The following is a 17,933-nucleotide window of genomic DNA, read 5'->3' as shown; positions in this document are numbered from 1 at the left end:
CTCCCTCCCTCCCTCCCTCCCTCCCTCCTTCCTTCCTTATTATATTGTAGTACAGGGTCTGTAGGATCTACAGGATCTCACTACATAAATTGTACTCATAGTGATTCTCCTGTTTTCAGCCTTCCAGGCACTGGGATTACAGGTGCGTGGCACCACGCCCAGTCTCAATCCCTGTCTAGCGCATCCCCGAGGCAGGGTTGACACGGCAAGCTGGGGATCGAACCCCGGCTGCTGCAGTTAGTTTATTAAAATAAAAGGAATGATGTTGTGTTTTTAAGATTTTAATTAGTTGTCTCTGGGCCTCTTCGTACTCCTCAGGATGAAGCAGCGGTTCAGGACTTTCTTGATTTATGAGAACAGTGCAGAACCACCCACCTGGAAAATTCAGGTCATCGATCCATTTGGAGAGCCAGAGTGTTTGGTTGGTTTAAAAGTTATTAATGTTTGCTAATCAGATTCACCACAATCTGATTATTTCCATTAGTTCCCAGCTTCTAGCACAGTGCTGAGGTGAATTTGGGGTGGAAGCTATGCGTTTCTGCTTCACAGAACACACATGTGATGTGTACTCTGCTACTTCCGAAGTATGGGTACTTCCGAAGTATGCACAACTTTTTTTTCTTTTGGTACCAGGGATAGAACTCAGGATGCTGTGCCAGCCAGAAAGGTGCTTTTGCCACTGAGCTATCTCCTGGCTCTTTGTCTCACAGATTTTACACATCAGTTCCTTCCTTCATGTTTAAGAGGGGCTGAGATGAAAGTCTCATATCAGTGTTACCAAGAGGGCACTGCATTAGATGCCGGGGCACCGTGTGGCAAGGAGACCCCAGGCAGGGGGGCTGGCTGTGACTTCAGGATTGTCACCAAAGTTCTGTATTTGAGAAAAGTCCAGATGGGTGACACACCCAGGACAGCTTCTTCCTGGAGAATTGGGAAGCCAAGGCCCCAGGAATAACAAAAAACAGGGACTTTTTCTAGGCAGAATCTCATAACCACAAACTAAAATTAAAGAATTTTAAATAGGTAGGACTGTTAGTGTACCCATTGTTACAGCTCTCCCTCCCTCCCTCCTTCCCTGTCTACTTCCTTCCCTCCGTCCCTCTCTACCTCCCTCCCTCCTTCCCTCTCTCCCTTCCCAGATTCATTAACTGGGACCTAAAAGGAGATTCTTCCTCATGCAACCTTCAGTTTGGGGACATAGGGTTGAGCCTCAAGACCTTATGGAGATAGGATCCATTTTTCTTATATTTCCTCCTGGAAAAGTAATGAAAGTTTTGTTCTTCTTGAACCTAAGTTTCCTTTCTGCCTGGAATTTTGAAGTGAGAAGTGTGTGTACTAACCCCCCCAGAGCCCTTTGTTAGTTTGTTTTGAAAGGAAAAGTGAATAGAATCAGGCCAGAAGAGCACACTTCCCAGTGACCGAAGCCTCTGAAACAGTATTTGAAGGATTTACTTGGAGTTTTGGAAGCTCAAAGATGCAGATGAAGATGCAGTTCAAAGGACATTGCATGGGAAATCAAGAATAAATCCAAGAGCTCTGAAAACTTTGTAAGTTGGACTCTGGATGTTACATCGACCACTCCTTTGGCTGTCAGACCCAGTTTCCAACCTTTCTCTCTGGCCTTTTCATCTAGAAGGGAACAGTGAAAGAAAATAGGAAGAAAAAAAAAAGCACTGTAAAGAGGATGTAAAACCAGAATAATCAATAGCAGATACTGAGCCACTAGAGGAAAGCAGTGACTTTTTAAAGGAGTAACGCATGAAGATGGGGAGATCTGTTGGAAAGAGGGGAGTTTTCTCCCTGTGAGCCAAAAGATCCAAATGCTGTTGGTACAGATGCATGTAATTAACCTTCCTCCGTTAAAGGTGAAGGGCTGGAATGGCACACACGCATAGTGCTGTCCGGTCTTCAGACTTTGGTACTGCAAATCACCAGAAAAATAAATGGAGACAGACATATATTTAAGGACCTTAAAACTGGAGAACTAGGAGCTGGGGAGATGGCTCAGTGGAATAAGCGCTTCCCTGGCAAGCGCAAGGGCCTGAGTTCAATCCCCGGTTCTGCCAAAAAAACCAACCAAACAAACAAAAAATAACTGGAGAACTAAAGATGCAGTTATGTTTCATCCCTGTGCAGACGTTTTGAGTTGGTATTTGAAGTATCAGCTCCAGAGCTGCACAGCCTCAGCTTGTACCCTGGTCCACAGCGGGCTGGGGTCTTCCAACATATTAATAAAGTTACATTTTGGACAATAGATTATAGAACTTCTGGTTAAAATTGAAAAAAATATCTTTTTAAAAGTTATCAAAGAAATAGCACCAATTTTGATTATGGAGATGGCAAATTGGAACCATTCACAGTGAGGTGAAATCCTTCCATTGCCCACTATGCTGGCAAGCGAGCCAGTCGTAAGACATACAGCAAATAACTAGGTTTGGCATTGAGGGAGACAAGGAGGGAGTACAGAGGACCATACAGAGACAGCCTGTGCATTAGGATTGCTCAACTCCTGCCACTTCAAAGAGCGTAGGAAGAGGCCCAGGGCCCAGCACTGTCCATTGACACATGCACTGTGTCCCCAAGGATGCTGGCCTGAGGATGTGGTCAGCCGGGCAAGTGCCGCGGAGCATGAAGGGAAGCTCAGAGAACTTCGCCCAAGAGGAGGCATCTTCGCAGGTGTCTACTACCTTCGCCGAGGAACTTGTTCAGGAACTTTTCATTAGGAGAAAACAAACGATGGAAGAGCAAGGAAGGCAAAGCATCTAGTGAGGAAATAAAAATGACTCTGGGCACTCAGGCTGTCTGGAAATAGTGGCTTTGCTGGTGGCAGAGAAGAGTTACCAGGTACAGATAAAGAACATCATATTAGAAAAGGCCGGGGAGATAGCTCAGTAGAATAAGCGCTTGCCTGGCAAATGCAAGGGCCTAAGTTCAATCTGTGGTTCCGCAAAAAAAAAAAAAAAAAAAAAGAACATCGTATTAGAAGATTGAATAAAAATAGGAAGAAGGACAGCAACTTGGCCCAAAGGTAAAAATTAAAATAGGTGCAGAGAAAAGCTTAAGGCACTTGTCCCTTGATAGGTTTCAGGACCCTTGTGGTGACCTAAATCCACAGATGCCAAAGTCCCTTCTGTAAAAAGGCACTGTGTCTGCATGGAACTTGTGGGTTCCCGCTGTAAGTTTTACCTCAGTCTCCATTACCTGTCATACCCAGCACAATGTCAATGCAATGTGAGTACTCGTTCTGCTGTGTTGCTTGAGGAATGATGACAAGAGACGAAAGTCTGTACATGTTTGGCACAGACACAGTTTTAAAAAAGATTTTTTATTCAGAAGGGCAGAACGTATGGGCCAAGGAAGGCAACTGGATTCTTGTTCAGATAGAGGCTTGGTTATCTAGAAAACACTTTCACAGGCATGATCTCATTGAATCATCCAATCAATCTTTCAGACAGTTGGGATCATTACAGTGTGTGTTCTCCCAGTAGGAAATTAGTGTTTGGAGAAATCCAGGGATTTGTCAGGGGTCACATGGTGAGAGGGGACATAAAGACTCCAGGTATCAGGCTTCAAATAATGCAAGTGCTCCTACCTGCTATGCTTGGTCATAGAAGTCTCTGTTGTGGAACCTCACTCCTGGTACCTAAGTTCCCCGGGTGTCATACCAAGAGGAGTCCGTCTCTCCTCGTGCTTTCTAGCTCTCACCTGGGTAGCATCAGTGGTCTCTGAGTAAAGTCAAGCTCACCAAACCTGTAACCAGAAGTAAGAGTGGACACCATCCAAGTCCCAATTTTGTAAACATAGGTTTTATTCTAGAGATTAAAAATGTACATGTTAGTGAAACCTTAGAATTTCCAAGTCTCTGTTATTGCACATGGGGCAAGAAAACCTAAAGCTACTTAAGTCATCCATAGCAATCTGTTCTACCCTGCAGAAGTTGAAAATATTGATATGAAAATTATTTCAGGTCAGGTAGTTCAGATCAAAACAATTTGCTTAAAGAACCTAGAATGAAGAAGAGAAATGGCTCACATCATCTCTCATAGAATGTGTGAACCTGAAATTAATTTTAACCCCTTTTACTGCTAAATTTAAGTGTGAAAGGCTTCTTTAAAAAGGAACAGTATTCTTGGTGTGCAATCCCAGTGCTCGGGAGGCTGAGACAAGAAGATCAACACGAGTTTGAGGCCAGCTTGGACTATATAGTGAGACTCTGTCTTAACAAATAAACAAAACACTAATAACAACAAAATTCAAAAGGAAACAAACAAAACCCAACTGGTGATCCCCATTTTCTTTTTACCCGTGTTACAACCTTTTGTTACCAATGACATCTTTTTATTTTGTGGACGTACTAAATTTTTCAGTTGACATTTTGTGCCTAGTGAGAAAACTGGATCCCCCCGCCCCACTGGATATATAAATTGTACTGCATTTTCAAAAACTGTAACACTTTTTTAAGTGAATAGGACCTTTCTTTTTTCTTTTTTATATTAATTTTAATGAGAAAGAAATAGCAATGAGACAGTTTCAAAACAGGTTAGTAGGATAGTTACAATAATACATTGCATATTGTTGTCTTCATAGTAGTTATTCAGAGTACAAGATGCAGACATGATATCTTATCTAAATACTATTAGTATAAATCTTTCTTCTTATTGAACTAAGAGAAAGTAGCTGTATATCTATCCTAACTTCAAAGGGGGATATAAATGAAAGACCTGTCTTTATAGCAACAGAATTTCTAGTAGGGTTTTCTCCTGGGCAGTAGAGTCAGACGTTAGAGTCGGTGCAGTCAGAACCCTCCTTTCACCAAGAGGAATCATGTGAGTCAGGAGTGCCCTGCTAGGCAAGGGTGGAACCCACTCCTCCTGCTGCTGCTTCAGTAGCCAAGAGTGACTTTCTTCTCCCTTCCTCAGATCATCTTTCTTTCTTTCTTGTGCCGGGAATCGAACTCACAACCTCACGCTTGCCAAAGATGTAGCCACTGAGCTACATCCCTGGCCCAGATCATCTTCTTTAATGGTGCTACACGGCCGCTGTGATCCCAGGCGGAGAACAACTAACCCAGCCTCATCTTCTCCTCTTCCTCTTTGCTCCTTCCACCTTCCACCCTCATGTTAGTTCGTTCTGAAGTGATGGAGCAGATTGTGCCCTGCCTTTGGGGCAGCCCCAGCCCCAGCTATTTCGTCCATGTCTGGAGTGGCCCAGTAGTCTCTGTGTTCAGGCCGAGAGGAGGACTTGGGCTTGGTCCTCGGTAGGCAGAACACCCACTGTCTAGGCACTGCTGTCTCACGTCTCACAGCCGGCTGAACAGACCAGGTTGGCTCTCTCTCTCTTTTTGGTCATCAGAAGCAAGGAGCTTCTCTTCCGACACCTTAATACATAACTAGGTGTGTCTGTTTACACTTGGGAAGCAGAGAACCTCATGTCCCCGAGTAATAGAAGGAGTCTTGGAGCAGCCATGAACAGATGTTGAAAATGTCCATTTGTAGCAAGTTTATTGCTACACCACCAGGAATAAACGTGGACACGAAACACTCCAGAGGAGCTGCCCTGTACGGAGAGAGGAATGTTACTGTGCAGAGGACAAAGTGAAAGGAAGCCCTATTTTTTCTTTTCCAATTTGCTGTCCCATTTGTTTATCTCCTGCCACAAGGAAAATCTCACTATTTGACTTTGGCTGAGGGCTTTTGCCAAACGCCGAACAATCTGTAGAATTTGAATTCTCTCAAAAAACCATCCTGAGAACAAGGCTACATGTAACTAAGATGTGTTTGTTTTTGTTTAAACCACTCAGAAGAGAAATCATCTCTTGTCCATTGTTAAAAGAGAGGTTTCAATCAAAGGCAAATTCTACATACTCTAAAATATACAAACAGCCCTTTGAAATGGATGCCAAATCAAACTCTAAAAGGGACATTTTTCTTGCAGAAGTTTTGAGTTAATTCCGTGTGCAGGGCTTGGGTAGAGGAACTGAGACTGTCAGAAATGACTTACTAGAGTACTTCCTTTGGGGTACCAGAGTTACATCAGGAGCCTGGTCTTGGTAGGGTACAAGACTCTTGTGTACGGCTTGTCTAAATCCCAGCAACCAAGAAAAGGAATTCTTTCCAAATGAATGTGGTGTTTCGCTTAAGTCAAAGACAGTAGTTTGATTTTTGATGTCACTGAAACGGAACATCCTGTATGAGGAGGTCATTTCTTTAAAAAACATTAATGGAAGTGTCCCCTAATCCCTACCTGGAACTCCATTTGGGTGAAAAAGTGTAGGTGAAGTTATCCCAATTTACCATGTCGAGTTAGCATTGTATAGAAATTAACAGCCATATTGGTCTAGAACTATTAAACTTAATTTTTTTTCCATTTGTATAGGGGTAATGCATTTTATTAAATATGTAAGGTCTTATCCACGTGAGTTTGATTACAAAAATTAATAAAGTATTCTCTAAATGATGAAAAAAAAAAGAAAAGGGGTAGGTGCTAATAAAGCAAGCTCAGTGGGGCAGAAGGGACACAGAGGAAAGCCGACTAATTTAGCCCCTGCCTGGCTGGTGTTCCTGAGATGGCCATTCTTTCGCTATGCTTCCTGATCAGACGTGACACATTCTTAGGACTTGTAAAGATGAAGCCAGATGTTGGCAAACAACAAAACAACAGTGCGAATACAAGAAGCAGTGTGTACCCTTGAGCTGTGATTTTTTTTTCTTTAATGATCATTTTGCAAGTGAGACCTGGTTGTTAGAAGGACTCAAGAGATTGGAGGCAGTGTTTATTTGCATGACAAGGAAGCAAGGGATGGAGTGCAAGGTCAGGGACACCTTGGGGAGTAGGTCAGTGATGCAACTGAACACAGAGAGAAGGAGACAAAGAGGAGGCCAGGTCCTGGCAGGACACACGTTGAGGCTAAACCCTGTGGCTTCGGTCTAGGTTAGTGGAAATTGTGTGAAGCCCAGGCTGATTTCTGAGATGGACCACACTTCGGTCCTCTGTCCGGTGAGGCAAAGACAGTATCTGCATTCCTGGGCGGGGTCCAGGGTGGCAAACAAGTGGCAGGTGTCAGCTTCCCATCTCACATCCCTGCCCATCCTCATCTCTGGGGCTGGCACTGAGAGCTGCCCATTGTCCTCTCTCAGCGGTGGTCCACCTGTTCATGTTCACTGAAATGACCTAGAATCCCTACAGCGAGCCCTTTGGGTCGAGAGCCACATCCTAGGCCCCCACTTACTACTCCCTAACCTTGAGGACATTGTTGAACTTCTCCCTTGACTTTATCCTCTGTGCCACGGAGTGGGTGGCATTGCCGGTACCGGGAGGACTTAATGACCTAATGTAAGTGGCAGGTTTTGGTGGCCTCACCTGGGATCTGGGCTACGGGGATGGTGTCTCTGTTACTTGATCACTTTTTCATCAACCTTTGCTCACAGCAGGGCGTGCTGTGAGTGTTAAATCATGGTGGGACTCTGAGGGGAGGGGAAAAGCAGACCCTGTTCTCATACCCCACATCAGAGCATTCTGCATCACGGCTCTGCACAGGCCACCAGGCTCACAAGAAACCTGCTCAGTTCCAGTCTGTGGAGATCACATAATTCTCCAGAGGAAAGTGTTTTCAGGTCTCTTGTTCTACATAAAAATTCATGTGACGTTTGCTCTCTGTCTGTGTTTTAACAGAATAATGTTTTCACTAATGCCACTTCAGTGTCCCCCTTCATGAGCCCTCCCCCATTGGTGCTGTGCTTGTATTTCATGCCTTCCTATCAGCTGGGCTTTGGTGTCTAATATATAACATCGCAACCAGTTCATAAATTTCTGCTTTTAATATAGTCCAAGTTACCACGAGCTCAGTCTCTAGGAAAATACCAGGCTGTCCCCTCCGAATCCAGGCCTTTTGAGAGATTTACTTAGGCACAATTTATCATTTAGTTGCAATTTTTTAAATAATCTTAATTGACCACATATGTTATCAAACACGAGTTAGTCCTGCAGCCTCAACCTCCCTCTGCCTCCCTCCCTTTCCTTGCCCCCTCCTCCGCCTCCACCTCCTGGCACGCATGCGCACTATGTTCAGCCAGGATGTCAAGAAAACTAATTATGCTTCTCCAGGCAGATACCATCGCAGGAAAGCCTCCCCTAGTTGGAGATAAGATTACTGATATCGAAGCTGTTATTTTTTGGAGGGAAAGACTGTTGCTTTTAAACCTCTTCGCCTCTTTTTCCTGGTCCTTCCTCTCTTAATTGTGTCTCCATGTTTTGGTAGCCATAAGTCATTAGTGGTTTTTAATTTTTCTGAAACTGAAATAAGGTCTGAAAGAGTGGATTTGTCCCTTTTTCCTCCTTTTACTTCCCCCCCCCCCGCTTTTTTTTTTTTTCCTGGCTAATCGGAGGAACGCAACCACATCTGAAGCCACTTGGCTCATTATGAATTTCATGGAAACCGATTCTCTGAAAGTGTTTCCATATGTGTGTTCCCAATATATCCCATCCTCTCTAAATGGGAGCACAGACGTGTGTATGGGCTGGAAATGGCTTCAGGATGTGACAGCGCAGTCATATGACCGCCGCGGCACCGTGGGTGGCCCCTTCAGAAAGACACACGGCGGCGTCCTGGGTGCTGGCCTGCTTCCTGTGGCGGATCTGGTTTCAAAGACTACCCACCCTTCCTAGGATTTAAAAAGTTCCTAATCAAGGCCTAGTGAGATGCTCTCTGCTCTTTCTGCCCACCCCTTCTCCTGTGGCTCCTTCCTTCGCTTCCCCTCCCTCCTGATGTGCCCCTGTGCGCACACCTCCTACCAATTCCCCCCCCTTTTTTTTCCCCTCTGCAAAAGGAAATATGTTATTCCAGCAATATCCTTAAAATTTGGGTGGGTTTAGGAACGGTGGCAAGTCTCTGAAGAGTGCCAGGTTTCTTTCCCCTCTCTCTCCTTCAGCAGAACATGCTTGCTTAGCCTTGGGATCAGCCGGCCTTTCGGAGTTTGTGAAGACGCAGTGGAAAAGTACAATTCCTGACAACACGGAAAACAAATATTTGTCCTGGATAGTTGAGGCGCTTTTCCTCTTATTTGCAAAGCGATGGGGTTTGCAAGTTGTTTCGTTATCATTAAAACTGATTTCGAAGTCTTATTTTGCTGGTTTCCATCAGCATGAACGACTGAATGTCCTCCGCCTATGGTGTATTTTCCTGCTTATTATCAAGTGGAACTGAAAGCAGATCTAATTTAGTAATGAATGCTTGACCATTTCTTAGTGTGAAGAGATAAATGCAGAGAAATTTAGATAACCGATATAAAACTTCTAAAATCCTCAGTGTGGAAAATTCAAAGTGATATTTTGCACACAGTCTAAATCTGATTTTTGGACAAAATTTCTGTGTTATTTCCGTTGCTTTTGTGCTGCCTGCTTGTGAGGATTCTATTAACTCTAGCAATACTTTTGGAAGCATTTGTATTCTGTTTTCTGTATTAGATAAGGGTCTAAAAGACCGACATGGTTCTTAATTGGCTTTTTAGTTTAGTTGGGAAAGGAAAATACCCAGAAATAGTACTTATATATATATTTTTAAGTTTTAAAAATCTATTTAGTGTTACAGGATCTCACTATGCAGCTTGGAGTCATAGTGATCCTCCTGTTTTCAGCCTCCTCAGTGCAGGGATTACAAGCATAGGTCACTATGCAGGGACTCTGACTGGCTCAGCCTGCTCTGGGGGCAGGGCTGGAGCAGCATGTGGTGCTGGGGATTGAACCTCCTCATCCCTGTGTTTGCCTAAGCAGGCACTTTAGTCTGCTGAGCTATCTTTCTGGTCCCATATACTAATATTTTAAAATAAATATGGAGGTCAGGCTCACGGGCGTAGCCACTCAGGGTGTGCAGGGTGACAGGGAGGGTGGTACCGATGGGTCTACTGTGGGGAGGCTTTGCAGCCAGAGCTGTTACCTTGGGTCAGGCTTCCCTGAAGGTCCTGAGGGTGTGAGCCTTGGGCCTGGGCACAGAGACACACTCTGGTTTTACGGCTCGGGCCCTGCATGTCTGTAAGGATAGTTATGGGAGTGAACGCACCTCATCTTCCTGGGTGTTTGGAGGATGCTCAAGGCAGAGCCTGTACCTGTTTGTGCCAGTGTGCTCTGTAGGGCAGCGTAAGCAGAGCAAGGCACCACTGCCCCTGCTGGCTCCTGAATTTTACCTAGCAGAACCACCCAGATTCAGCCTTGGGTGTGCCAAGCAGCCCTCTACCACTGTCTGCACCCCCATTCTGGACCTGACATACTAGCTCCCCATCCACTCATCTAGAAACTTAGGTGTGGATTTTACTATGTTGCTTTACTCCAAGCAAATACTATGACCTTAATGATGGCAGTTAACCTGGGGTTGGAGATGGGGCTGTGTGCTTGCCTTTCTGCATTTCTGACCTGGTCCTTTACCCCTTTCTGGTCTTTGCCCTGGCTTCCACCATGTGATGGGCACAGATTATGGCTCTGCAGCAGGACAGGTGTCAGGGGTAAAGAGGTACTAACACAGCAGCAAGGCCAGATGTCCTGGTGTCCTGTCACAAGCCCTGTTAGCAGGGCCCTCTCTGCAGCCTCAGGTCAAATGATGTAACAATGGTTGGCCATAGCTTTCAAGAGAGTCTTACAAGTTTTTATAGGTATGGAATGCATTTGAATGACGGTTTAGGTTTGACGTCAGCATTACTTAAAGCCTTTCTGTTTTTATGTGTGTCAGAAGTGTGCTCACTGCTGGTGCAGAGTTACAGATCCCGGGGTTCACTGATTCATTTCTCCATCCTTCCTCGCACCCACAGATTGCTTTCATTTTAGGTTCTTACGGTGTACTAGGCTCTGAGAGGGATAGGGGAGGAAAACAAATGCTTGTGGCTAGAAGCTGACTGTAGTGGGGAGAACAGTCTTGGGAACAACTAATAATTCAGTGGAGTAGCGAGGAAGGGCTCAAAAGAGTGAAGCAGAAAAGACAGGCTGCTGGGACAGATTCAACACGGGAGGTTGAGCAAGAGAGCAGTGGGAAGGGGAAGGAGATTCTTGGTTATTGAGGAGGGGGCAGCAGCGCCCTGGTGATCTTGTGTGTTCTGCGCTCCAGTATAAGGAATGCTGTGAGTGGGTTAATAAAACGTTCCTGGGCTTTATTTGAGATTTGTTGCAGCAGTAACTCTACTATTTAAAAGGCCCCAGTGCCACTTTGAAGTTAACACCTCATTGCCGAGCAGGGCGATGGCTTTTCCTTCTGTACGCCGAGGTCCCTGCACAAAAGCAGCAGAGCACAGGACTCCAAGCATTCCGGCTGTGTTGGGCTTGGACTCGGACCCTCTCCTCTTTCCCAACCTACCTGCCTTGCAGCGGGGATGCGTGCATTCTCCTGGGTGGAGGGGAAAGCAGCAGGCACGGTTCTGTAGCTGACAGCCCTGAACTACAAGGGCTTCCTCTGTTCTTCCTCCTAGATTCCGATTCCTTTCATTCTAAAGATTGCCTTGCCGGAGTTCAACCAACCAGTCTTTAGGGAGGGTCTACCAAAGCCCAGGCCTAGAAATGCAAGTCTCACTGATAGCAGGCAGGGAAGGGAGACAGAAAAGGATGAGACATGCCCTGAACTAGGTAGGTGGTATAAGGAAGTAGCATGGTCAGAGGCACCCGGTGAGGATTTCAAGCACCCCAGGGCTTCTTCTGCCCACCCTGCTCACACACCCCCTTATCTTGGTTCTAGGCCCTTTGTACTTGCTGCAGAGATTCTGGAAACCTTGTTGGGTAACAAGAGCGTCTATTTCCTTCTTAGACCTTTCACACGGATCTTGTTTTCATTTGAGTTTCGTGAGCATTTTATGAATCTGTTCTTCCCTGTGTATGTTAGGCTGTGGAAATCTGCTGCTGCTGCTGCTGCTGCTGCTGCTGCTGCTGCTGCTGCTGCTGCTGCTGCTGCTGCTGCTGCTCTGATGGGCATGATTCTTGCAGTTGCATCTGTCACTGCTATAGTTCCTGCGAGGTGTCTAGAGTTGGAGACAGCCACTGGGGGATGATGTACAACTGTAGAAACCAGCAAGTCCTAGGGGATCAAACCCTGGGCCTCGGTCTCATTCACATTCCACCTGAGCAGCTGTACTAATTGCCTATCACATTAGATCAGCACAACAGCCGAGAAAGAGCTGTTAATGGCATTCCCCAAATAGTGACACTTAGTTATGGAGTCTACGGGAGTATTGTTTATTTAGGGAAATACATTCCTAAGACAGCAGTATGGGGCAGCGTGGGGACCCAGAATCGCTTTAGCCAGAAAGGTGGCAAAAGCTGCTTGTGTCTTGGTGGAGCCAGGATGCCGCTCCTCCACTCAGCCTCGCCTGCTGTGTGCTGACCTGGGCAGAGGGCTTCCCTTCTCTCATGTTCAGCCACCCTGTCTCCAGGGGGGACCTACCTGAACTGTCCTCCCAGAGATGAAGGATGGAGACTTTTTTCCAGTGCTCCCCAGGCACAGAAGGTCCGTGGCACTTAGGAGAGCTGGGTTTAGAGCAAGTATCAGGAGTGCAGCCCTGTTGAGGTCACTTTATTGATCTGAAACTTCACCTACGTGATGCTTTCTCTGTCTTATCTTCATGAGCACCTTACTGGACAGGACAGCTCTTTCCCACATTGAGTAAAACCAGCCCAGCAGGAAGCGGTGCCATGTTTGTCTTGGGGTTCCAGCAACTGCTGCCAGCCGCTGGGGTGCCTGAATGGAGGCACCCACTGTTTTGGAACTCCTAGGGCCTGATGATCCGGAGTGGGTGGTCTCACCTTCTCTTTCCACACAACTTAGTGTTTGTGTGCAAGGAAGAGATGATGTGAACAGCAGTCGGAAGAATCAGCTTCGTATTTGGGGGTGGCAGTGTACTCGTGTAATCCCAGCAATCTAAAAGGCTGAGGCAGGAGGAACACAAGTTTGAGCCCATCTTGGGCAGTTAAGTGAGACCCTGTCCCAAAAAAAGAAAAGAGGTTAGGGATGTACCTTAATGTAAGGGTCTTGGATTCAATCTCGAGTAGTAAGTTGAAAAAAATATATTTAGGAAAGTCATCCCTTGCTATTCTTATTTTATTTTCAGAAGGACCCCAAACTACCTATGGCTTTGTTTGTTCAGCAGATTTTTGCCTAGCTCTTTTTTTTTTTTTTAAACCATGGGTCGAACTCGAACCTTGTGTTTGCCGGGCAGGTGCTTAAGCCACTGAGCTCTCCCCAGACCCAATATTATTCAATAGATTTTTGTTAGGAGTTTTAAACTGGCTCCAGGGAGCTTGAGGGCCTGATGATCCCTACAGCAGCGGCAGAGCATTGGGTCTTCATTCGTAAAGTCAGGTCAGGGCAGAGGGCTCCCTAGGCTTTCCTCCTCTGCGCTTAGTCACCCCTCTCCTTTTTTTTTTTTTTGCTTTAGTTGATTTCATATCCATCCCTTTTTCTTCTTGAAGCTTGAGGCTAACGTGTGGCAGTGATAGTGTGTGTGTGGCTGGGAAACAATGTTGATATTAACCCAAGAAATTAGTCTGAAAGAAATTTTGAGTTCTTGTACAAAACAGATTAGAAGGGCAGATACAATCCTATTCAGTGAGAGAAAGGAGCAGCACAGTACTTGATTTGGCAATAATGATTATAAGTGAATTGAAGAAGAGGTGGGAGAGGTTCAGATTCTTTTCAAGCCTAGCAACCTTCCTCCACTCATCCTCCAATCACACAGTTCTGTGCAGGGGATCTCATATGTGGGCACTTTTTAAATATTTCTTCATACAGAACACTCTGTGCTGTTTGAGAAGTATTTCCGGGCTGGCCAGATAGCTCAGTGGATTAAAGCGCCTGCTTAGGCAGATGCAGGGACCAGGGACCAGGGTTCGATCCCTAGTGTCTGTGCCAGCCCTGTTCCTGGGATTGGCTGAGATGGCGATTGAGACTGGTAGAGTATGCCTGTAATTCTAGCTCTTGGGAGGCTGAAAATAGAAGGATCACTATGAGTCCAATCTGTATAGTGAGACCCTGTAGACCCCGTCCTAAATACATTTTTTTTTTAAAAAGAAAGAAGTATTTCCTAGCTATGTAACATGGCTACATTTCTAAAAGTTCTATAATTTGTAACTTATAAAAATTACCGTAGGAGCTCTTGAAAGTCCACTTTAGTTTGCTTTGTCAAGAAAGAGTTAATCTGTAAGACATTACAGTCTCAAATAACTGGAAGCCATTGGTCAGAATCACATAAACCAAGCGGAAATGGGTGGCATTGTTTTCTATAAACCACAACCAGAGCTCATTAATTGAAAAACGTCAATTTGTGTTAGCTCACATCTATAAATGAGAGAGGTGCAGAGATCTGGGTATGTCATAAGTAATAAAAACATCAGCAAAATGTATCAGATGGAATACAGAAGAAGGGGGAGGGTAGTAAATTCAAAACCATACCAGGGTTTATTGGCAGGGCCCTACAAAGGGAAACTTTTTAAATGTTTTTAAAACATCTTTGATTTATTTTTTGGTACAGGGTCTTGCTACATGGCTCAGACTCGTAGTGATCCTTCTGTCTCAGCCTCCCCAGTGCTGGGATTAAGGTGCGCGCCATCATGCCTGGTTTCAGTGGCCAACTCTGCAAGGGACCTGCATGGCATGCTGTACCAGGAATAGAACCCAAGTCCTTGTGCTTAGAAACCCCGAGCTATCTCCCCAGCCCCACGTAGAGGATTTTAATGAGGCCTTAGCATCAAAATAAGTGAAACTACGTGGCCTTTTGATGATTTCTACAGTATATTTTAAATACTAATACATAGGAGAAGCTTTTTTTCTTTTTTGCATTAATATGCCTATCTGAAGTTTGGGTTTCTTGGGAAAATACTCATGGACATCTTAAATGCAACTTCTTCTTTTTTTTTTAATGCAACTTCTTCCTGTTTTAAGTTGCTTATGTTATTTGGGGTTTTCTCATGAGCTCTCAGCGTTGAACTTAATATATCCCGGAGTGGCCTGCCTCTAGCTGTTAGCTCTGTGGACTCAGGCTCCTCTCCAGGCTCTTTGGGGGACACCCAGCGATGCCCTGTGCCTCTGGGCTACACCTGTCCTCATCAGCATTGGGGGTGGGGGTGTCACATTCCATCTGATGTTGTCACCATCACAATATCTGTACAGCACATTTGTAACTTGAGCTCATCCAGATTTAACCCTGGGGAGGAGTTAGGGCGAGGCGCTTTGAGGATGGGGTTCCATTGGTTCTGGGGGTTTGCCATGTTGGAAGTGTTCGATTCTGGTATCAGGGCTGTTGAGCTGCTCCGCACCCTCTACAGATGGGCCTGTGGGTCCTGGGAAAGCACTAATGAGGGGTGGGACCTCCGTCTACCTCTCCTTTGGCTCTTGCTCCTCCCGCTGTCTTGCAAGTCATGGGCCTAGGACCGTAGGCTGGAAGAGAACTTAGAGCTCCTCCCCCTCATTTTGCAGATGATGACACTGCCTCCTCTGACTTCTGCCTCTGGCCTTCCCCTCTCAGTAAGAAGAGCCAGGCAGGTGAGACTTTTCACAATTGCTGGGCTGGGCTGGGCTGGGCTGTCTGATTGGTACTGTCCAATTGGTGAGAGAAAGTCTTGTTAACTCTATGTCCGTTGTAAACAGTCCCTTGCTATTCCAAATGCACATCCTGGCACTTCACTTTAGCATTTTGGGAAAAATTATAAGCACTGTACACTTTAACAAAAATGAGCAACCCTTACAAAGCATCTTTAAAGACAAGCATTAGGATTATTCCGGTAATAAATATCATAGAACTGAGAACAAAGGCTGAATGAAAATGAGATAGAGGAGTAATCTATTCACTAGGGTCTTCAGGAATTGCTCAGAAGTTGCCTAGAGAGCTGAAGAGCTATAGGAAAAGCAAATACAGTTGGAAGGTTTTTAGAAGGAATCGAACAAGCACACTGGTGTTATGGAAGGGCTTTTTTTGTCACAGGAAATTTTAATTAACCCATTCTTTAAAGATGACAACCGTAAGTCTTTAGGCATTTCAGAAAACTAATTTTTCCATGAAATGGTTTATCACTGTGGTTTCCTAAGCCAAGCACCAGAAATACCTGCTAAGGAGACATACTGATGGCTTGAGGACTTCGGGGGGCTTCCCATTTGGGGGGATCAGCTTTGGTTGTAGGTTCCTGCTTTGAGCTGAGCTGGAGCTGATTCTTTGGGGTGTGGCCCAGGGCCCTGGGAGGCGTGGGGAAGAGCCTACCTCCCAGTCTCCTCTAGGCAGTGAGCCTTTTGCCAGAGCTGCTGTGGACATGTGGCCTAGCTGAGGATCTAACCTCCCATCAGGTCTTGAAATTTGCAGATCTCTAAGGTCCTAAGCCTCCCTGTCTTCCCTTGCCCCACTTTAAAAACTCACTACCTGGTTTATGACCCTGGAGAGGGTTTCTCAAGGCCCGACTCTCCCCATAGCCCCAGAACAGCCAATTTCAGATTCCATCAAAATCTGCTTTGATGTCACTGTTACTAAGGCAAAGATTACAAGATTTTAAATTCTTTTTAAAGAAGTGATGAATGTTAGTGAATCTTTCTTATATCCCTTCATGGACAGAAAAGCTCTGTCAAGAGTACCATAAATAAAACCGATCGTTTTGGGTTAAGAAAAATAACCTCGTCTGACTTAGTAAAAATCTTGCTTCAAGTATCTGAAGTGCAGCAGGAAACAAAGAGTGGGGGTGGGAATAAAAACCAATCAGGATTCAACCGTAAAGTCTGGTGAGTGGAACATAGAACTGAGTGTGGGCAGATGCGCAGGGTCTGGCACAATGTTGGGTTTTTAAAGCCCTTTGAGATTGTCTAGGGGTGAAAAATTTAAGGATAAATGCCGGTAAGAGTATAAAGTGGAAAAAAAAAAAAAAAAAAAAAAGACTGTAAAGTGCCCAGTGCATTTGAAAGCTTGTTTGTGGCTTGCTGTTCCTTTTTTTTTTGGTGGGGGGAGGGAAGCTAAAGTTTTCTTTTTTTTTTCTTGTAAAAATTCTATCATTATTTTAATTGATATTTACAGATTTTCCCTCCCATCTTCTGTTATAATTTTTAGGTGCTTCAGAACTGGGCCCTTTTTCAGACCCCAGGCAGTTCCCCAGCATTCCGTCCCTCACTGAGAGCCGCTTCTCCAACCCACGAATGCACTACCCAGCCACCTTTACTTATACCCCGCCAGTCACCTCAGGCATGACCCTCGGCATGTCTGCCACCACCCACTACCACACCTACCTGCCACCACCCTACCCCGGCTCCTCCCAAAGCCAGAGCGGACCTTTCCAGACCAGCAGTACTCCGTATCTCTACTATGGCACTTCGTCGGGATCCTATCAGTTCCCCGTGGTGCCAGGGGGAGACCGGTCTCCCTCCAGAATGCTCCCACCGTGCACCACCACCGCCAACGGCAGCACGCTATTAAACCCCAATCTGCCCAACCAGAGTGACGGGGTGGATGCGGACGGAAGCCACAGCAGTTCCCCAACTGTGTTGAATTCTAGTGGCAGAATGGATGAATCCGTTTGGCGACCATACTGAGATTCCTCAGCCGTGGCCTGGTGGTATCTGGGGCCGCACCCCGCACGTGTCAACATATACATATACACAGAGAACGCATACATATATATACATATATGTATATCGGTTAGCTGTCTACAGAGTGCCTACTTCCTAGAAGACCTGTCATTCCTTCACCCAGTCATGGCCTTGCAAGCATAAGAGGGTAGATATTGAGAAGGAGAAGGAAGGCCCAAGAGAGACGATCCTAAGCGGGTTTCAGATTGTTTACTATTTAAGATGTATTTTTTACAAAGGAACACACAAGGGAAAAGGTATTGTTGTTTGCTCTGTCACCCTAAATAACCTGTTCTAATGCCAAGTCAGAGAGGTGGCCTGAGGTTCAGGCAGAGGAAGAGTAGAGGTGCTTCCGCCCTGTGCCCTCAAG

At 45.5% G+C, this 17,933-nt stretch overlaps 1 protein-coding gene across 4 annotated transcripts in view; it reads left to right on the top strand.

Annotated features, from left to right (window-relative positions):
• The window catches only part of Runx2 (runt related transcription factor 2), a 128,420-nt gene extending 110,808 nt beyond the window's left edge, over positions 1 to 17,612 (top strand). For 2 of the 4 annotated variants that reach the window (XM_012515913.2, XM_012515902.2), the window contains 2 exons: positions 15,440 to 15,505; positions 17,049 to 17,591. In XM_012515913.2, the coding sequence (XP_012371367.1) occupies positions 15,440 to 15,505; positions 17,049 to 17,527 (545 nt within the window). In that variant the 3' untranslated portion in view covers positions 17,528 to 17,591. Of the gene's footprint in view, positions 1 to 15,439; positions 15,506 to 17,048 lie in introns of all 4 variants that reach the window. The other 2 variants (XM_012515909.2, XM_023719386.1) reach the window with 2 other exon arrangements.
• Positions 17,613 to 17,933: the final 321 nt, after the last annotated feature.

The sequence above is a fragment of the Octodon degus genome, unplaced genomic scaffold (genome assembly GCF_000260255.1).
Source record: "Octodon degus isolate 3935 unplaced genomic scaffold, OctDeg1.0 scaffold00005, whole genome shotgun sequence".
NCBI lineage: Eukaryota > Metazoa > Chordata > Mammalia > Rodentia > Octodontidae > Octodon > Octodon degus.
The sequence above is the reverse complement of the archived record's forward strand: the minus strand, read 5'-3'. Positions and strand labels throughout refer to the sequence as shown.